Below are 22,709 nucleotides of genomic sequence, written 5' to 3' on the forward strand. Positions count from 1 at the left end.
AGCAGTTAACATTGGCATGTTACCATTAGCATGTTAACATTAGCATGTTATCACTGATGCGCTGACGCGCTAGCAATTAGCAATCAGAGAAAGGTTACTTCTGCTTTCCTCCAGAAAATTTCCCACCTTTTTAACATGGGAGCGTATAAGGCTGCCAATGGGTGCTGCTGCCGCATATTTGCGTCTCCTGCCAAAACGATATATCTGACAGCTTTAGCAGGCGAATGTGAGTGAGACGACAAATTTTCCTACGTTTCTATGTATAAATCGTGTCTGTAGTGGTGCATTTGAGGCCACGGTAGTCGAATACGTTTTATTTTTTCACTGATCGTTGTCGCTCCTCTCCACTCTAGTAATGACATCACGCACTCCAGCTCTCGAAAGTTCTCGCAATACACACTGTGTTGCCTTTCAGGCATAAATTTGAATGAACTTTTATTTTGAAGGATCTTTTATTTTGAAGGGCCATTTTTGAGCTGGGATGTTCCGGGTTTTCAGGTTGTTTGGGTCAATAATTTGAGGAGGCTAGCTGAATGTGCACAGCTACATTTCTGTGTTCAACCGCATGTGTTTCATCACTGTAAACGCCACAGAGGCAACGTCGTAAGTGAATAATTTCATAGTTACATTCATAAGTTACTTTAAAAAGTACTCTTTACATAAAAAATGCATTTGATTTGTTTGTAACTAAAACATTTTATTTACATTTATTTACATGAGAAAAGCAGGTTACAGAGCTAAATGGTAATTTTGTATTTGTCTTTGTTACAGTTTTCACTCCTTTCACTTGACCTTGTACAATGAGAGAAAGAGCCACAGTAAAGAGCAACAAAAGCTTACTACGACTCACGTCTTCATTAATAAGGAAGAGTTTAGCTAGTTGTATAGCTGCAGTTGCTACACTGCAGTGAGGACAACATACACACCCATTCATTTTTTGGCGTGATTTTTGGCCATTTTTGGCAGAACCGTTTGCCGAAACGCTTAAAAAAGTCATAGCAATCGATTCCCGGCCAAGCCGGTCGTTTTGATACCCGTTTTGTGTATGTGCAACAAAACCCTGGGAAGAGTAGCGAACCGAAAAAAACACGGAAGAAACGGAAGACGAATAAGCGGAAGAAGAATAAGCCCAAGAGGTTTTAAAGAATGTGCTCTTTCAGGCACACTCAATAAGCAGAATAAGCGCGGTGGATAACATATAGTGTGCGCTTTCAGGCACACTTAATGAGGACAGTCTCAGGAAACGACACCATCATCTGACAAACCACCAACCCAAATCTAATGGGGCAAAGGTCAAAGGACAAGAAGCTTGAGGGCCCCAGATATCTAAAGCACAGTCATCAGATCTTTTGTTTTACTAAATTAAATTGAATGAGTGACCTGTGCAGATAGTGGACAGTAAACAGAAACCAGTTACATGCCACATGATGCCAAAACAAACTAGAAATAAACTAAAATAATATTGACCATAATCATTTTCAGGATCAGGATGATAATTGAAAAATATTGAAATATAAATGAGACAAAGATTTTGATTTATAGTTTGAGTAACTGAATTGCTGTTCACAGCCGTTCACAGAAGAGGTCTCCAAATCTCTCATGTGACTTCACTGTGAATCAAAATGGAACTAGAAAGTGAACAGTGATGGGTGACCTGATAACATTTAACATTGACTTTCAGCTTCCCCAAGTTCAAGAAGGAGTTTTTTGGGTATTCCAGAATAAAAGGTAGGATGGAATGTTGTTGGCATGTTTACAGGCAGATTGCTGATCAATGTTGGACATATGAAGAAGCTAGGTACATGAATTAAACCAGGGTTGCCAGAATAAAACTGGGTTGCAAGCCAGGTTTCAGTGACATTTCCGGCTGACTATGAAGCAGTTTGACTGGTCTGTAGTAGGATTGGCCACTGCAGTGTGATGTTGAGCTGTGTCTCTCCAAACATTGATTCTGGTTCAACTTTCTACACCACATACATTGTGCCCCACAGCACTGCAGCCTAAACACAATACACCCATTTAAATGAATAGGAAACTTGTACTTTGTTAGTTTGTAAGAATTTTTTGCTCCAATGACACGTCCAGATTTATTTTGAACAAGCATGAAAAAACATGAGTGATCAGTTTGGACTGAAACAAAAGAGCCTTGATCTGAGATTCCAGCAGTATGCACAAAAAAATACTATTGTCACATGGAGCAGGGTCAGCCCCTGAGGAAACTGCCAAAGAGAACAGTTGTCTTATCCTCTGGTTGAAAGGCACTCCAACACGTGATAACTGTAAATATGAAGTCCCAGAATCAGCTCATGCCACCAACATCTAATAAGTCAACACTATATATGGACTTTTCCAGGATACTGGACTAGAAGATGAAACCTACTGTTTATTACATACAGTTCCTCACAGATGCCTTGACGTTTCCTTCTAGGACCTCATGATACTTCAGGGTTCTCACCAGGATTTTATTTTAGAGTAATGGGGTAAGGCGAGGGAGCGTAGCGACCGAGCGGGGGGATGGTGCCGACCCCCCCTCCTTGATGCGAAAATTTTGAAAAATTGTGCCCAAAATGGGCCATATTTGAGGTACCTGGAGGGAATAAATTGCATTTTTTATGTTGTATATACTTAGTGGAAAATTGTTACATCTTTGGATCTTGGCGTTGTGTTACCTGCAAAGGGTGTTGTCAAAAGATATGTAAACTCAGACACAAACAATAGAGATAATACACGTTTTATTCTATTAAGAAATTAAGAAATGCGTGAGCATCATGTTATTTCGGGAGCATAACCTACCAACCAATTATTAGAGACATGAGACAAAAGATTGTCCTAAATTGTGTCAACAACAGAACAGATAAATGCAAGTGGATAAAACAGCCAGCCAACAAGAAAACAGCTCCACTTGATGCAATCCATTGGGACCCATGGCGCCAAACACCCAGCCCCCTTAATAAATAATTAATATATAATATCAACTGTAATGTAAACTTAAGGATGAAAAACAATGGCATGAAAACTATTAAACGACATTTAATCTCCTCCTAGCCATTCCCGCCCAGGAATCACAGGCTGCATGAAAATTGAATTCCTCTGCTGGAGGGCCCTCCATCGAAATCATGAGGAGGTTGTTTAAAGTGCTCTCCTTCATACGATTCCTCAGAGAAGTTTTCACCCTCTTCATTGAGGAAAAGCCCCTCTCACAATCTGAAAATTCAAAAGGACAAATGTTATAACAGTGCAAACAGTTAGACAATGCAGTTAGAACATTGGACAAGCCAGTCATGTACATACCAGCTGTTGACACTGGCAGAACAGCCATGGCTGCTGCCAACTTGGCCAGGTTTGGCATGGTGTCACCATGAACCTTCTGTACCGTTTGTAGCACCTGTGTTGTTGTCAAGGCATTGTACTGGGACTCGAGCAGAGTGGTCAGCATGCTATATTCCTTTTTGACCTCTTCCAGGCCTGCAACTTCTGTTGTGTAGTGCTCACAGAGTAGCTGAAAAATAAACATTGCAGATAAGCCGGATGACTAGCAGCTATGGTGCCTAATGCCCAAAACTTGACAAGATCAAGAATGTAACCTTTAAAGGTGCTTTTTATAATTATTTAAACAGGACCAGGTATACCTGCAGGTTATGCTGTTGGTCCATGTCTGCCTCAATGGGGTTAAATATATTGAAGGCAGACAGCAGCATGACATCAGGGAATCTTTCCTGTAGGTTTTTAATAATGTTGTCCAGGAAAGGCAGGTGGATCTAGAATTTAGAATTGTTAGAATTTCAATATTAGAAATAATTTTGCAAACATATTGAACCATGCCATCAGTTTTTATTTCCAAATTAACTAGCCACTTACACTCTTCATGAACTGATCCATCTGTGCGTGGCTGTATCGGATGTTGGCAACGGTGGAGCTGTCCTTCAAAAACTGGTCCAGGTCCCTGAAGTTGCTGCCAGGTGTTGATTTCAGCGTCCTCAAGGCCTCAATGGTGGCAGTTACATTGGCATCTATATGAGTGAAGTCAACTTCAGTTCTCTGCAGAAAAAGTTACAGATCTTTCATTAACATTCTGTTCAATTTCAATAATGTGATTTACTCACTCAATTTAACAATCAATCAACATGGTTGTTTTTTGGTTTTATGAAGTAATGAATGAAGTTCATGTCTTCTTAAAATGGGTGAGTAAGTAACAGAGAAGAAATGTACCTGAAACAGTCGCATAGCATGAGTAATGTGGCGGTGAACTGGAACGTCGTGAGGAATGTTGCCAGCCCCCTTGCCGTGGCTTCGTTCCTCTCCGTTGCCTCGTGCTCCAGGCTTGTTACCACGGCCGCATATGTCCTCTTCAGGGCAATCACTGCTTGGTTATGTGACAACCAGCGCACATCCTTTGCCTGCACCAACTTCACCCGGGAGTTGAGGACATCCTAAAAGAAACAGCAGATTTCATTAATGGGATAAGTACATGCAGCATTATTTGTGTGCCTCTGATTTTTGTTCCAGCTTAAGATGTATGAAAACTTTAACAGCAGATAGTGGTTACAAAAGTCCTACTTATTGCTGGTATGCATATACGGTTGGACTATAATCAAAGATGGGGAAGAAGCTTACTTCTTTGTTTGAAAGATTGCTGCTAAGTATGCTGCCTACCTGAATATTCTTAAGCCCAGCGGTCCGCACAGGGGAGAATTCGTAGAATCTGTAGAGTTGTCCTATGAGGTCCTTAAATTTCATGAGGTACGTTATTCCATCTGCTGCCTGCGCAGATGCCAGAGCCAGCCGGTGTGCTATACAATGGATGTTAACCAATTTCTGGTTGTCACCTCTTAGTTTTGCAGCAACCTATCAACAAAAGTTATTGTATGTCAGCATGCATACTGAAGACATCTAGGAAAAAAATCAGTGTTAAATCATCACTTACAGAGTACTGTGGGACAAAATCCACTCTATTGTGTTAAATTGACTCTCCAAGTGTAGAATTAACACTGCTGTTTTACTGTGTGGAGAGTAGCATCATATAAATGTTGCAGACACTTACTCCATTTCTTCGGCCAACCATGACAGCTGCACCATCCGAACCAAACCCTGCCATCTTGTTGATGTCCAAGTCCGCAGAGCTCAGGAACGCCTTGATGGCAGCCACAATTGTGATTGCTTGGCCATCAGCAATGTCTTGGATGGCTAGGAATGACGTTCTCACCTAATGAATAAGTTACAAACGGAAAATTATATTTCATTATGAGGAGACTTTTTAAATTCCAAACTGAATGATTAAAAGCTATGGATGTCTTCATAATATGTTATCAAAACATATGGTTTTACTGGCAAGAGCACTGGGCTAACCTCGTGTGTCTCTGTGAGGTATCGACCATAGATAATTAGTTGCTTTGCAACTGCGATGTCAGTTGTCTCGTCGATTAGAAGACTAAAGTACCGGCTTTTTCTCATCGAATTGAAGATGTGCTGTCTGGGCTCATCAGATAGAACTTGCACCATCTCTTGCATGATCTCCTCTGATGTATAATGTGCATTTCCAGCCTAGAAGAAAAATAATGACAACTTCAACAGTTATGATACATATTATAATGCATAAGATAGGGCTTAGGGCTCAAATATTGTTACAAACTTAAAGTACCTTGTTCAGATGAGAAAGATAAGATAGCCCAAGTCCTCTCATCATGTCGAGAAGGCTGGAGAAGTTAGTGGTGTGTGGGATCTCATTTGTTGTTAGCCAATACATGGCCCTTAATGCTGCCAAGAATGCCGACCTCTCCAGATTCACCTGCTTCTTCATGGCCTGGGCGATGCCACCAGTCCTCTCTGCAGCCTTGGCAGAGTCAAACCTGGCCTTGGCCTCCGTGTGACCCTGTAAGGTCTCATGCCTGACCAGACTGTGCTTGATGATAGTTGTGCATGGCACATCCATCCAGACACTTACACCTCTTGTCTTTGGTGGCGGATGGTCTTGACAGTAGGTGCAAAACATCCCTAACAACAAAAGGAAGTATTATTTAAAATGTTGGTATGTTAGAGCTGAACGTTAAAGAATGTTCAAGTGCAAGATGAGGGTCTTAGCTTTAAAATTTAATTTATGTTATGCTATTGTGTGCTTCAGAGACTGAAATATTGATGTTTTTTTTTATAAACCGAGAAAACCTATTCCCATAAATTGCATTTCATAGTTTTTTGTTGTTATTTATTTATTTATTGTGGCTGGTACAAAGCTTAACGAGGGCATATGAATGGGTAAACTATGTGGTGTGATCCAATGTGTTTACATTTATGGGTGACCATACCGATCTATGCCACTAGGGGAAGCGCACGTTCCTTTGGTCAAGGTAGATCAATGCGAGTTCCGTTTGATGCGCACAGTGCAGTTTCCACAGTAGGCTTAGTTTGTACTCCAGCCGTCGCGTGTTTGAACCACACAACACATAACAGGTAAACAAATGATTTCATCATATAATTGTCAATCCTTGTCCAATCGATTTTATCTAGCATTAACGTGTTGTAGGCTACCTTATAAGGCCCACCCATCACTTTTTAAAGTACCCTTCAAAGGTTTATAAAATAAACTTTAACATACCGGTTCCATCCGACGACACTTCCATCCAGGGAAATTCTTGTTTCCACAACGGGTCGATTCCCGATTTTCTCCTTTTTTGGTTCGCCGTCTTCTGTTTACACGGGAGTAACTTTGATTGTAACCACTGTTAATTCTCCGATTAAAAGCCATATGGGCTTGATCAGCGCCGGTCCTGGCCACATTTGCGCCCTGGGCTTGATCACGTTTGCCACATTGGAGCTGATTCCCATGACTAAAATATCTTTCATTAACCTCATTCTCACCTGTGAATTTCCAGCCTCTGCTTGTCTTCCTCCATCTCCTCCTCTATCTCCAACAGCGGGTTCTCCTCCGCTATCCTCTGTTCGTTTATCTCCGCCTATCTCCTTTCCACTACCTTCTATGACCTGTCCTCCTTCATCTGCTCCAACCTCTCTTGTGTCTGTCTCCTTATAGAAATATAATGATGGATGGCATGCAGGCAGATTACTAGTGTGTTAATGTCAGCCACAGTGGGATCCAGTAGCCTAAATTAGCACTAAAAATCATCCGATAGGGCCTACGTCCTGTCATTGCTAAACCTGCCTACAAGGTAGACGTTTCCATTCATCAAAGTGTTGGTTAAGTTTTCAAGCGTGATGGAAAGCATGTATAACTGGTGCACTTACATTTCTGACCATGAAGAAAGAACGAATGTCTCTTTTTTTGCGAGGGGGTCCGTCATTCATTGTTATAATTATGACATTCACCGAAGTCCAGCTCAAAGTCCAGCTCAAAAGAAAGCTATCACTGGGAATCGAGCGGGAGTTCAGTTGTCGTTTTTTTCCCTCTCATTCTCTCGGGGAACTGATTTCCAGGCATCTGTCTCCTAGCAACCTAAAATCAACAGCGCAGAGTACGCATGTGTAGGTTCATCAAACGTCGGCTACACCATTGTAGGAAGACAGCACCAAGCAAACGTCAGCTGATTTTGACACCTTGAAAACTGCTGAAGTGCGCAGGAAAAAAAAAAAACTTTTGACGATGGTGACGAAAACTGAAAACAGCCGTTACGCTATATTAAAAATAACGTAACGGGGGGGAAATTGCCGTTGCGGTCTGAAATTTTAGCGTAGCGGGCCGCAACCATATAAAGCGCTGGCGAGAACCCTGTACTTTATTGAATCCATCTTGCCCTCCACACGCTGCAGGTTAAGACTGCAGTAGTCATGAATTTGGAGCAAACCCTTGTAATAATGTAGTTTTATTGAATTACTTAAACTGTTCATTATTGCACACAGCTTTAAAAATTTTACCAATAAACCTAATTTGCAATGGGGGTTGAATCATTTTGATTGCAGCTGTAAATTATGTGCTACACTCTAGTCTAGTAGTAGTGCTAGCATTGAGCTGTACCATGTCTGAGGATGGCTCACAGCCAAACTTGTTGCTAGCCTGGAATAGAAAGTGTTATGCGTGCTGGTCTAGGGCAATCACCCAGTTAGTTTGCCCTGTGCCCAATGATTAAGACTGATATGCTGTCAATCACTGTTGTAAGGGTGAGGGATTCAAATAGCTGGTATGTTACACTATCGAGAGCTACTCTGACTAATCAATAGTTAGGCGCCAGTTAGTTCCTACCAAGTAATCTGAACACAAGACTCTTGCACAAGAGGCATTCAATGAGTGCTGATATAGAGTACAACAGCACTGGGACTTTAAACTACTTTGTTTTACAGATGTTCTAATGACCATTACATTAATGGTCATCATCTATCTTAGATTTTCACAGACTTTGCACCACAAAGATGAACATATTTCATATTAAAAAGGTCCAGTGTGTAGAATTTAGTTGCATCTAGTGGACTAATCGCTGCATTGCAGTGGAGCCAAATAAATAATGAATTAAACAAAGAATAATCATAATCTGTTGTCACTAGTTACTGTTAACTAACTGTTAACCACAGCTGTCGTAAACGTCAGCATGTGGCCTTGTTACAAATAAATTACAGACGTGCTGATATTCAATACAGCAGTACTCCTTGTGATCATGTGACATCACTCTCTATTATGTGACATCACTTTGGGGAAAAAAAGGACAAGGCATAAGTCAAGCTAGCCAGCACCGAGCACTGACCTGACTCCTGGACAACTCATAAACAAACACTTCATCAAAACTAGGGCTGCACAATGAATTTAATATTTTGGCTTCCTGCAATGAAATGAACATGACTGACTGTAATATTGACGTTTAAAATGTGAGTACATCGAAAACTCCACTTCAGATCAAGCACTCTGAAAACTAACAGCCAGTCACCACGGCTAAAAGCAACACACTTCACTTGTTTAATCACCTAAATTGACCTGTAATTTTAATGCAAAAAATTGTACATCAGCAGGAATGTAGCACACAAATGCCCAAAATCTCATATTCTGACGTAACTCATACATGACAGATTGCATTAAAGAGTGTGATTTGTGACATAACAAAATAAATGTTAGAATGTTGAACATCAACGATTAATTGTGATCTTAATATTGATCAAAACAATTGTGATTATCATTTTGGCCATAATCGTGATCATTGCAACTACGAGTCACTTCATTAATGCTGACTCAGAGATACCGTAACTGAGTCAAGCTCCTCTTGTATTGCTGATCATTTTGAACATCAACTCAGTCCACACGTACAGAAATATTTGAAAAAGAGAGTTACTTCAACCTGCACTAAATGTTGTTTACCAAGTCCAGCTGGACCTACCTACAACACACACGCAGGTCAGCAGATTGTCTCATTTCTGGGTGCTCTCCAAAACTGGACGTGCACTTTACTGGTGGGAGTGGTTTCCTGGCAAACAGTGGTGGTACAGCAACAGTGGAACAGTGTTTTGTTTCATTTGTTTTTTTTTTTTATATTATATAATAATTAAATGATTCATTAATTGCTTCACTGCAAATAGACAGACTATTCTTTACTGCATTGTTTACTGGGATGTGCATAACCCTCAGTCTATGACAATATGTCATCTTTCATCAAACTGAATTATTTCAATAACACATTATTTATTATTTATATTTATTTAATATTTTATTCAATTTGATTTGCCAAACATTCACTTGTTTAGCAAAACATCTTAAAGTTATTATATGCTTTATTAAAAGTCATCATGTGACCGGCATCATTAAATATTCTAGATGAATATTGTAGATCTAGAAAGTGTTGTGGTATGTACTCATATTTAGTCTTTTAATGACTTATCTGGGACTCCATAGAATATTTCCAGTGAAGTGCTCAGATTATATTGGACAGCTGAGGTTGTCAATAAACCCAAACACCTCAGTCTCACTGCTGATGCTGGCCTGTACGGTTCAGTCTTCCTACTTCAGCTGCAGCACAGCCCTGAGGGTTCTCCCCGGATCACAACTCAACACTAGACGGTCGAAGTGTACAAAGAAAAGAACACAATGCCAGCTGATCGTTCAGAGGGCCTGCAGTGAGCAATGAGTGGGTCAGCTTGACTCAGTCAGCTGTGCTGAGGACAGCAAGTGCGTCCACCTGAACACTTTAATCTCATCATGAGCTTCATTCAGTCCCAATTTCCACGACTACACGTAAACATGTCGGACCTTTGTCCAAATGGACAGACAAAGGAGAGCTTGGCTTCAGCCTTACCGTTTGAACATCGTCTCCATGTCCTTTATCTGTTTGCGGGAAAACTCCTTGAACTCCGTGTACGGGTTGAAGACGCGGGTCGGTCGAGGGGCAGCGTTGCCCTCGTTGATGTCCAGCCTGCGGGTCAGTTTAGCTGACAACTCGGAGGACGAATCGCCGCAGGCTGCCTCGGGCTCCTGCGGTTTGGGTCGGACCGGGCTCTGTTCGGGCTCCGGCCTCGGCTCAGCCTCCTGCGTAGCGGCTAGCCGCGACTGCAGCTTCTTAGCTAGCTCTTCAGATGCCATGCTGAGGATGCGACGATGCTCACGGAGGCTGGCGGGGAGAATGGAGCCTGACAGGAGGATGACAGCCGCTCCAAGTCAAACTGCCTGCGATACACCCACGACCCAGGGAATGGTGCTTCCGGTCTCCCTTTTTCAGAATAAAAGCAGCGCACACATTCTCTGTAGTATTATGTTTTGTTTTATTTCTAGATCTGTGATCGCCATTTGATTTTCAGTGTGCAGCTTTTTTTTTCTTTCACAGTTCAAGAAGATGGAAAAGCAGCAAACTGTGGGATTGAGGTTCATCCAGAAGGTGGCGCTAATTCTCTATAACATGGGAGCTGCTGAAAAGACAAAGAACAATAAAAAACGTTCAGCTTAAAAAACGTATTTTATCACATCCTTATGTGCAAATTGATTGATTGATTGATTGATTGATTGATTGATTGATTGATTGATTGATTGATTGATTGATTGATTGATTGGAGATGCAGGATCACAAAAACATCACGCTGGACAGGACAGGTTGACTTTTATTCTTGTATTAAACAAAGTAGGTCTTTTAACAAAGACAAATGAGGTGCTACTCTGCTCATACCATTCCACAAAAAAAACTACTAACCAACCCAAAAATCATTCTCAACATATATATATATATATATATATAATTATATAGTTCCAAAACGGTCTCCATAAAAGGGTACCTATAGAGGCCTGCTCCCTCTTTACTCCCATGCCCAGAAGCACAGAGGATTGGAACCAGGTGACAAACAAACCATTGTTTAGTTGTGAGCGATGAAAATGTATATAGCAAACAGTGAGGGAGTTAGCACTTCCTCACATTTCACACCTCCTCCCCCTCTGGTTTGCACAGGTCAGGCAAATGTGACAGATAATCAGCAATAAGGTTTCTCTTACCCGGACAATGCTGTATGGTAAACTGGTATGGCTGGCGGGCTAGACACCAACGCAGGATTCTTGAATTCTGATGCTGTTTTGAGTGCATCCATTTCAAGGGTCTATGGTCCGTCTGCAACACAAATTCTCTTCCCAGAAGATAATATTTCAGTGAATCAATAGCCCATTTTATAGCTAGTCCCTCCTTTTCCACTGTTGAGTAATTTTTCTCCCAGTCGAACAGCTTCTTACTTAGGAAAAGGACAGGTTTTTCCTCACCTGGCCTTCCCTGGGCTAACACAGCTCCTAATCCCACACCAGAGGCATCAACTTGCACAAGGAATTGTTTTGTGAAGTCAGGGGTCTGCAACACAGGAGCTTGACAGATCTGTCGCTTCAAGGTCTGGAAGGAATTCTCACATTCATCATTCCAAATTACTTTAGAGACTGATTTTTTTGTTAGTTCAGTGAGTGGTGCTGCCAGTGTAGCAAAATGAGGAACAAATCTTCTGTACCATCCCACAAGTCCCAAAAAGGATCTCACCTGCTTTTGGTCAGCGGTCTTGGAATCAGCTGTATGGCCTTTACCTTTTCTACTTGCGGTTTTATTTGTCCGTGGCCAACCAAATATCCAAGGTATTTCACCTCCTCTTGGGCCCAAGAGCACTTGTTCATGTTCAGGGTCAGTCCAGCTCCCTGGATCTTGGTCAGGACAACCTCAAGATGCTGCAGGTGCTACTCCCACGATTCACTGTAAATCACAACATCATCAAGATAGGCAGCTGCAAACCTGGAGCAATCATTAAGCACAATGTCTATTAATCTTTGAAAGGTTGAAGGTGCCCCATGAAGACCAAAAGGTAGCACGGTGTAATGGTACAAACCAATTCCTGGAATCTGGAAAGCTGTGTATTCTTTACAAGCTGGGTCAAGAGGCACTTGCCAGTAACTTTTACATTAGGGCTGTGCAATTAATCGAATTTTGATCACGATTTCGATTTTGTTGTCAAACGATCTCAAAAATCATATAATCGAGTTTAAACGATTTATTTTCCACTTTTCATTACACAATTTTTGAGAGACGTGCATGCGCAATATATTCCATATCACGCGGCCCCACTGACTGACAGGATAGCCCATACTCCCTCACGCAGCTGAAAAGTGAAGAGGTGTGTCGTTTGGTGTTCAAAAACAGTGAGTGAGACTGAAAGCGAATGAGAAGAATCCGACGAGAAGCAGCAGCACATAATGTGTAAGATTTGCTACAAAGTAATAGCTGCTCCTCTTGGTAACACTACAAATTTATTCAACCATCTCAAACAAAAGCACAAAGTCACTCACAATGAATTAGTAAAGAAACAAAAAGACAAAGCCAGTGCCACAACCAGCAAGACGTCAACGCAAACTCAGTCATCGATCACAGACACATTGTTTAATACGACTCCTTATCTGACAAGTTCAGAGAGGCACAAGATATTAGGCTATGTTTACACATAGCCGGGAATGTTGAGAAACGAATATTTCCCTCCCTCCATTTTCCAAAATAACATCGTGCACATAGCATCGTTTTCAAAAATGTTTTCGTTTACATCAACCCGCATAAATACGCCATCGAGCGCCATCATAACTACGCCAAGCCTATGGGCGGCTGCTTCCATGATCATCGTCATAGCAAAAGGTAAACATTGGTCACACTTTTGGCGCATCAGCTGCCTAACACTCAATTTGTTTTCAGAGGCGAATTCACCGTTTGAGTGTAAAAGATCGATACAAACGAAGGGAAATGTCTCAGTTTTTTAAAATACCTGTGTACGTGTAAACAGGGCCTAACAGCTGCCATTGGATATTTCTTAGCTAAAGATATGCAACCCATTAATACAGTCGAGGGTGAGGGTTTCATAAAGATGCTTATTGCTTATTGATGCTTATGCTTATTATTATATTTATTTTGTTCTATAAATACAGAGAATTTGCAGAGCAGCTGGATCCATAGTTTATTTTGGATACATTTATGTTTTTCTATGCCTTATTTAATGTTCCATGAAGTATATTTATTTTATTGATTTAATGATTTATACATCGCAAAACAGCTGTAAAGTACATATTTGTAGCCAAAATGTATTTTCATTTTGAATATTTTGCATAAAGAATCTATAACAGTGTTTTTTTGAAATAGAGAGAAATGCTGGATAAATGCATTGTGAAACTCAAAATTAATCATTTGAATAATCGTAATTTCAATATTGACCAAAATAATCGTGATATTGATTCTTTCCATAATCGAGCAGCCCTACTTTACATAGATCCAAGGTTGTGATATATTTGGCTTTCCCTAGTCTTTCCAACAGCTCATCAATACGTGGCATAGGATAGGTGTCAAAACAGGAAATACTGTTCAGTTTCCTCATGTCAGAACAGAACCATGGTTGAGTGGAATTTTTCTTGGGAACAAGCACAATAGGGTTTGACCATTCACTTCTAGATGACTCCCATGTCAAGCATCATCTGGACCTCCTTTCTCAGTGGTTCCATCATTCGTTCTGGAACTCTGTAAGGCTTCAGGCGGACAGGTTTAGGGTCCTTCAGAACAATTTAGTGCGTTATCACATCAGTACATCCAGGTTTTTCTGAGAATAGTGAAGGGAAAAGTTGTTTAAGCTCACCCAGTTGACGCCACTGATCATCAGAGCATCAGAACACGCTCTCGACCTGTGTCTTGGTTGTTTCCTGGTACTCCTTTAACAGGTTTACATGAAGCAATTTTCTGTGTTTAAGTTTGTCAGGACAGAAGATTTCATATGTTACAGGTCCCACCTTTCTGGCAACAGAATAAGGGCCTTGCCACTTAGCCAGTAGCTTACTGGGTCCTGTAGGAAGCAGTAGCAAAACATTTTGTCCAATTTTCAGTTCTCTGTCACGAGCATGTTTGTCGTACCATACCTTCTGTTTATGTTGAGCATCTTGCATGTGTTCTTTGACTTTTTCTCTGTAGCTTTCCAGTTTGTCTCATCTGCAGAATTTAGGAGATGATGTTGGTTGTCTTTGATGTCGCCTTACCAGCCACCCAGTTGTCCTTCAGCATGTCCAAGGGGCCTCTGACCTGTCTGCCATAGGTACTTCCTGGGGTACTTCTCTGTACGCAAACAAAAGAAAAGGCAACCATTTATCCCAGTCTTTGCCAGTGTCATCAATAAACTTCCTTAACATTTGTTTCAGTGTACCATTGAACCTTTCAACAAGACCATCAGTTTCAGGGTGGTGGAGTTGAGAATACAGTGACTTCATAAGGTGTGACATAAAGTTTGTACCCTGGTCTGTTAAGATCTCATTTGGGATGCCAACTCTAGAGAACAACTCCACTAAACACCGAACTATATGTTTGACTTGAATGGATCGCAGAGGATAGACATCAGGATATCGGGTCGCATAATCACATATGACGAGGGAAAATTTATGTCCACTACTACTTTTTGGCAAGGGACCAATTATATCCATTGCTATCCTCTCATATGGCACACTCATGATGGGTAATGGCTGTAACTGGCCTCTGTCTGAAACTTTGATGGGTGCTACAATCTGGCATTCATGGCACGTTTTACAGTACTTCAGTACTTCTTTGTACAAACCTGGCCAATAGAAACGTTGAACAGTGTGGTCGTACGTCTTGGCCTGCCCTAAATGCCCAGCCCACGGAACAGTATGGCCCAAATGTAAGATTATCTGACGATACTCTCTTGGAACAACAAGTCTGGGTTTGTCAATGTCAGCCAAATACAAAAGATTGTCTTTTATGACAAATAGATCCCCAATAACACTACTCAACCCCCTCAGTTCTCTTCTAGTGCACGTGCCTTAGCAAAAAGAGGTTTTAGAGACGAGTCATTCATCTGGCTTTCTCTGAAGTTGTCTGGGATTTGCCAGGGAGGTTCTATTAGCGGGGTTACAGGGAGAGCAGGTTCAGGACATTTACTTTTGCCAATATGTCTGTTCTTCTCCTGGCGTCGTTGTCGCTTTGTTTTCTTAACCCTACCCACCTCTTCATACAAACCATCATCTGCATCTGGAAGTGGTTCTAACCATTTGGTTGCAGAGCGGGTAACTACAGCACAGGCGTATGCTACAGAGTTTTGTTGGACTAAGTTGTCTAAGATGGGCAAATCTTCACCAAGGATCACATCATAGACTAGGTGATCTAGGACTCCAACAGTTAACAGGAAAGCCTGGCCTTCAACCTCAGTGACCACATCTGCAGTTGGATAATCTTTCTAACATCCATGGACACACGTGATATTTACACTTCGCTCAAAGTTAGCATGTGCATTGTTTAGTAAGTTGGATTTTACCAAAGTTTGGGAGCTACCGGTGTCAGCAAAAGCCTTTGCCACATTCCCATTAACTGTCACTTCCACTACATGTTTGTGTGGAGTCATACCAGTACCATTAACATTACTTTTATCATTGTCAGGACGAGGTACAGCACACAATTCAACAGATTAAATTTTTTCAAAGGACATACTGAAGCTTTGTGGCCCGGTTGCTGACAGTAAAAACATACCAAGTAGTTGGGTTTTAAGTTGGAATGAGCAGTATTCTTACCGGCCCCAGTGTCCACACTGTCCATAACAGAGAAACTGCAAGGTTTGCACTCTCCAAACCTTGGCTTACCAATAGTCATTCTTTTCTTCAAGGGCTCCCGGTGATCAGCTGTGTAGCGTTCTGCCAGGTCCGCCGCCTCTTCTCCAGTCTGGGGATTGTGTTCCTTAACCCAGGTGCGGATATCAGGATGTAGCACCCGGAGGTACTGCTCCAAGATGATGACTTCACCAATCTGCTCCTTTGTGCGGCTCTGAGGTCGCATCCATCATATATAAAGTTCCTTAATCCAGTTGTATGTTTCTCTGACTGTCTCTCCCACCGGCACAGCAGTGCTCCAAAAATGTTGTTTGTAGGTTTCTTCGGTTACATTGTACTTCATTAACACTGCAGATTTAATAGCTTCATAGGATACAGTTCTTCATCCATTCCCGAACAAAGAAACTCTCTGGGTCTTCACCTTCTTTAAAATCAGCTATTCTCGGATCACCAACATGGCATCCTGCAGCATCGGTTGGTGGGGGAGCATGTTCTTGATGCTGAACTGCTTCAGTCTGTTTAGAACAACGCATGAATTCTCTCATTTCTCCAAAAAAATTTAGTTCTGAGAGCTCTTCACTGTCACCAGTGACCATATCCACCTTAGGTCGTACCACTGGTTCTTCTCCCCCTTCTGCAGCTGTGGCTCCATCTGGTGGTGGCCCAAACTCCATTGTCTTTTCCTCCATGTCTGCCAGGGTGGCTTTTCTTGCCGAACAGGCTCTTCCACGTCCTACACCTTTCATTTACTCAGGGTTCCGCTGACTCTTCACAGCGTATGAGATCGAACCACTGCCACCAATTGTTCTTTGACTTTTTCTCTGTAGCTTTCCAGTTTGTTATGACCTTGTTATGAATGTTTTTGTAAACAGGTGTGAACAGTTAAATGTCTTGAAGGTCAGCAGATTGCCTCATTTTTGGGTGCTCTGCACAGTTCTGGTTTCCACTCTATTTCACTTCTCTTAACCTGATTGGACAGCTTGTGCCTCAAGTAAACAGCCTGACGAGGCCAACAGCCTGGCAAACAGGTAAACAGTGTTTCATTTTATGTTATATAATAATTCATTAAATGTGTTTTGTCAGACATTCACTTGTTTCATTTATCATGTCATCATAGAATTTAAGGTCAGAGTTAGGCCTGAGCCTCAGCCTGGGGGAACCACCTTCTTTTGACCTGCAGTCAGGCGAGCAGTTAGCTTGATGTAAGGCAGATGCTCTTTGCACAGCTCATATATTTATTTACCTTTTTTATTATTTGGCTGATCAAATCAAATCAAATCAATTTTATTTGTATAGCCCAAAGTCACAAAGTACATTTGCCTCAGAGGGCTTTACAATCTGTACAGGGAGTGACACCCTCTGTCCTTAGACCCTCGGTTCGAGTGAGGAAAAACTTGCCCACAAATAAACCCTTTTAACAGGGAAAAAATGTGGAAGAAACCTCAGGAAGAGCCACAGAGGAGGGATCCCTCTCCCAGGACGGACAGACGTGCAATGGATGTCACGTGTACAGGACAAATTAACACAAACATATTGTACAATTACAATAACTGACAAAATGACAATGAATTACAATGAATGATAAAATGACCACAGTAGCAGATATGGTAGCAATAATGACAGTAATAATATGCGTAGTGGACGTCGTGCAGGATCCCAGCAGCAGCCATGATCCACGAGAACCTGCTGGACGACGAGCACAGAAACTCCGGGGAAGTTTGGTTAGTAACATGAGACATGGGGGGGGGGGGGGGGGGGGGTAGATGTGACTGCATTTTCAGCATAACTAAGGGATGACCTGAGCCAGCCCTAACTATAGGCTTTATCAAAGAGGAAAGTCTACTCTTAAAAGTGTTGACCGTGTCTGCCTCCCGAACCCAGAATGGTAGTTTGTTCCACAGAAGAGGAGCCTGATAGCTGAAAGCTCTGGCTCCCAATCTACTTTTGGAGACTATAGGAACCACAAGGAACCCAGCATCCTGAGAGGGGTAGTAAGGTATTATGAGCTCTTTTAGATATGATGGTGCCTGACCATGAAGAGCTTTATAAGTAAGGAGAAGAATTTTAAATTCTATTCTAGATTAATAGGTAGCCAATGCAAGGAAGCCAAAATGGGAGAGATGTGATCGCTGATCTTGTTTCGTGTCAGAACACGTGCAGCAGCATTCGAATTAACTGCAAAGTCCTAAGAGACTTATTAGAGCAGCCTGATAACAAGAGTTACAATAGTCCAGCCCTGAAGTAACAAATGCATGGACAGTTTTTCTGCATCCGCTTGAAGAGACAATGCGTCTGATTTAGCGATGTTACGTGAGTGGAAGAATGCAGTCCTCGAAACTTGTTTTATATGGACGTTAAAGGACAAATCCTGATCAAAAACAACTCCAAGATTTTTTACAGTGGAGCCAGGGTGATCCCATCTAAAGTAACTAAGTCTCTAGAAAGAGATTTCTGAGGTGTTTGGGTCCAATTACAAGAACTCAGTTTTGTCTGAATTTAACATCAAAAAATTGTAGGTCATCCAATTTTTATATCCTTAAGGCATGCTTGGAGTTTAGTTAACTGATTGGTTGCATCAGGCTTGATCGATAAATATAATTGGGTGTCGTCAGCATAACAATGAAAATTGATAGAGTGATTCCTAATAATGTTCCCTAAAGGAAGCATCTATAACCTAATAGAAGTGGTCCGAGTACAGAACCTTGTGGGACTCCATGACAAACTTTGGTATGCATGGAGGATCATCATTGACGTGAATAAACTGAGATCGATCTAAGAAATACGATTTAAACAGCTTAGGGCGGTTCCTTTGATGCCAATTTGATGTTCCAGTCTCTGTAAAAGAATTTGATGGTCAATGGTGTCAAATGCAGCACTAAGATCTAACAGGACAAGTACAGAGATGAGTCCTTTGTCTGATGCCATTAGGAGGTCATTTGTAACTTTGACTAATGCGGTCTCTGTGCTATGATGCACTCTAAATCCTGGCTGAAAATCCTCAAATAGACTGTTGTTATGGAGAAAGTCACACAGCTGATTAGCTACAGCTTTCTCAAGTATCTTAGACAGAAAGGGAAGGTTTGATATCGGTCTGTAGTTGGCTAACACCTCTGGGTCAGATGGGCTTTTTAAGAAGAGGTTTAATACAGCTACCTTAAAGGACTGTGGTACATATCCTGATAAAAAGACAGATTAACGTATCCAATAAATAATGACTGACTAGAGGTAAAACATCCTTGAGCAGCCTGGTTGGGATGGGGTCTAAGAGGCAGGTTGACGGCTTAGCTGCAGAATATTAAAGTTATTTGATGAAGGTCGATGGAGAAAAAGAGTCTAAATACATATCAGGGTTTACAGCTGTTTCCAAACTTGCTGTATCGGAATGCAGATCAATGACTGTTAAAGGCAGAGGTGATGGATTTTGTCTCTAATAGTTAACTTTTATCATTAAAGAAGCTCATGATCATTGCTACTTAGACCTAAAGGAATAGATGGTTCAGTAGAGCTGTGATTCTCTGTTAGCCTGGCTACAGTGCTGAAGAGAACCTGGGGTTGTTCTTATTCTCCCTATTAATGAAGAGTAGTAGGCTGCTCTGGCATTACAGAGAGCCTTCCTGTATGTTTTGAGATTATCTTGCCAGACTAGATGAAATTCTTCCAGTTTAGTGGCACATTTGCGTTCAGATTTACGTGCCTCTGCTTTAATTTACGAGTCTGCTGGCTATACCATGGTGCTAGCCTTCTTTGTTTAATTGTCTCCTTTTTCAGAGGTGCAATAGAGTCTAGAGTTGTCTGTAATGAGCCTGTAATACTATCAACAAGATGGTCTATTTGTGAGGGGCTAAAGGAAGTAGACAAGTCCTCTGTGATGTGAGTGTCCCATTAATAAAGTTCATATAAAAATAAATAAATAACAAAACCACCAAATCACTAACATACAATCAACATGTTACTGCATTTACAGACGCACAGTGGCGTTTCTTGCTCAGATTTGGTCATTTTCCTGGTTTATGTGCTTCCAAACACTCTTCTACATGTGTAAATATGCTACGGAGTTCATTTGTTTCACTTTTGTCTGTTTTATATGGAAATCCTAAGCGGTCATGTATTCATACATTTTATTTAATTTCTTCCCCAGAGTTTCTGTGCTCTAAACCGACGATGTGTGTGAATGGGTGTATAAGAGACATTAACTTAAAGAACTTTGTAGAAAGGCGCTTTATGAAGTTCAGTCCATTTCCTTGTATTAGTTTACGGGCAGACCTGCCATTTCTAATATGGCGGACCCGTTGACGTATCGCGACCAACGACCAACCCGCTCAATGCGGCGTCTATGTATATATGTCTATGTCTATGTCTAAAAGGAAATGGACTGAACTTCATAAAGCGCCTTTCTACAAAGTTCTTTAAGTTAATGTCTCTTATACACCCATTCACACACACACTAATATATCTGGGAAACAAACAGGCACCAAAAACAACGTATATAACTTTTAAAGTGATGATTATAAATGTTTACTCCTTATGTAAGCACCAAACCAACGTATGTATTTTTCTAATGCTGAGTGTTTACAGCTACAAATGAGTGTAACACTGTTACTGTGATGATAAATATTGAAATATTTATATTTAACATTTAATCTGTGTCTATAATAACCAGATCCTGAAATGTAGATGTGACATGAGGGTTTTCTGAATATATATATATGTGTGTGTGTGTGTGTGTGTGTGTGTGTGTGTGTGTACTATATATATTATGGGGTGCCGTTTGTAAAGCGTCTCGCTCTGAAAATAACAGCAACATTTTGTCACATTGTACTAAAAACAATGTTAAAAAAATGGTTTGAATTTTTGAGCGGCACTTTTTTGGCACATTTAGAAACAATTTTGGTGAGATATTTTAAATATTTAATCCTTTCCACTTCCATATTATCACTAATCTGAGACAGATTTTCCTCCCCTTCCTTCATGAATTCATCCCAATTAGCCTTATCTACTAACCATCTACCCCCTTTTCTCTTCTCTGACCTGTACTGTTGTTATATTTATTCTATTATATATTAGGATAATGGTTCACTTCCTATAGTCCCTTTTTGTATACATTCCATTCACATATTGGAGCTAATGCATTGGTCATTGTCCGATCTAAAAACCGACTCCTTCCCAGTATTTACATCTATCCTCGTCCCTCTTCCCATCATTCACACAAACCAGATTCTTCCCATCCAACAATTCCTCACCTATCTCCCCTTGCGGTCATTCTTCTCACTCCCCCATAGTGTATTATGAGCATTAAAACTCCCACACCACACTGTGTTCCCATTGCTTTACTTCCATTTCTTCCAATTTACAATGTCCAACTGTCTGCATGGGTTATAAAATTTGTTATTGCCAGTTCCTCTTTCCTATCCATACTTCTATTATAATACTCTCCATCTCATTCCAATATCAATAACCCTGTGGAATGCCTCTTTTACAAACGTGATACATCCACCTCCTGTCCCTTCTCTCCTGTCTCTTCTGATTGCCACATATCCTTTTAATATGAAATCTAAGTTTGGTTTTAACCAGATTCCGGATGCACAATATGTCTGGTTTTTCCTGCTGACTATAGATGAATTGTTTTAAACTCCTGACCATTAGCCAATTAAGCTTCTTGCATTTCCACTGAAGGATTATCATTAATACTATTACCCAATAATGATGTTTCTGACTGGCCTGGAACACTCACAACTCACCCTTCCCACTATACCTCTAATATCCAGATGATGTATTGTGCTTTGGATATAATCTGTATCTTTCTGTTTAGATTAACATCTGCGGTCGCTTAATGACTCCTGCTATGAATGTCACCAACCTCTTTTTCCTCCAACATTTTCTTTTAACTTCTTGTACAATACTTGTCACTTCAAATCACTCTGTTCTCTTTATTCTGTTGCTTGCCACTGAATTCCCCTGTCCCGCTCTCTTGGCAGCTTCAGATAGGATACTTTTTCATTTACTTTTATCTGTTGCACCATATTTCTCTCTTCATAAGCCTCACATCCCCAGTATGCTACACTATGTTCCCTCCACAGTTACAGCATTTGGTTTCACACCCGTCCCACATTTCCCATATTCATGGTCCCCTCCACACCTAGCCACACCTTCTTTTCCCTTGCATCGATTAGCAATATTGTCCATTTCCTGACATTGAAGCACCTCGTTGGTTTTGGCACAATTCTCTCACATTATATTTTACAAATCCAAAATAAGTTCTCTGGGATATCTCTTGCATCAAAATCTACCACTACTGTTTCAGATTCTTTTTCTCCAGGTCCTCGTCATTCTTTTAGCATCTTTAACTGTAGTATTTCTCTTCTTAGATTTCCCACTAGATCTTTTAACACTGATACCAGGGGAACCCCTGTTATCACTCCCTTAATCCGACCATTTCTCTTCTCCTCCAACTTTCACTGTTTTGTAACCTTCATTTTTCCCACATCACCATTTTCTGAGCTTTTTCTACTTGTGTTTCGGTGTTACACCCAATTAGCAAGTCCCATCTCCTAACACTTTAGCATACTTAACTTCTACTTGTGCTCTGATTATTTTTGTGATTTTTAATGGATCCATTTTCTTTATTCCCCCTCTCCCTCAAATCTCACCACTACATTAAGTGAACTCTCTTTCCCACTCTTTACCTCATCTCCTGCCC

The 22,709-nt window shown here is 41.0% G+C and overlaps 1 protein-coding gene across 3 annotated transcripts in view; it reads right to left on the reverse strand.

Annotated features, from left to right (window-relative positions):
* Positions 1-10,504, reverse strand: part of efhd1 (EF-hand domain family, member D1) — a 37,415-nt gene extending 26,911 nt beyond the window's left edge. The window contains exons 1-8 of one of the 3 annotated variants that reach the window (XM_027276513.1): positions 6,853-8,371; positions 6,590-6,680; positions 5,639-5,991; positions 5,347-5,541; positions 5,042-5,203; positions 4,654-4,845; positions 4,210-4,430; positions 3,891-4,038 (exon numbers count right to left, since the gene is read on the reverse strand). In XM_027276513.1, the coding sequence (XP_027132314.1) occupies positions 4,011-4,038; positions 4,210-4,430; positions 4,654-4,845; positions 5,042-5,203; positions 5,347-5,541; positions 5,639-5,991; positions 6,590-6,614 (1,176 nt within the window). In that variant the 5' untranslated portion in view covers positions 6,615-6,680; positions 6,853-8,371 and the 3' untranslated portion in view covers positions 3,891-4,010. Of the gene's footprint in view, positions 1-3,890; positions 4,039-4,209; positions 4,431-4,653; positions 4,846-5,041; positions 5,204-5,346; positions 5,542-5,638; positions 5,992-6,589; positions 8,374-10,220 lie in introns of those variants that run through there. The other 2 variants (XM_027276512.1, XM_019254395.2) reach the window with 2 other exon arrangements.
* Positions 10,505-22,709: the final 12,205 nt, after the last annotated feature.

This window comes from Larimichthys crocea, unplaced genomic scaffold (assembly GCF_000972845.2).
Source record: "Larimichthys crocea isolate SSNF unplaced genomic scaffold, L_crocea_2.0 scaffold408, whole genome shotgun sequence".
In the NCBI taxonomy this organism is placed as follows: domain Eukaryota; kingdom Metazoa; phylum Chordata; class Actinopteri; family Sciaenidae; genus Larimichthys; species Larimichthys crocea.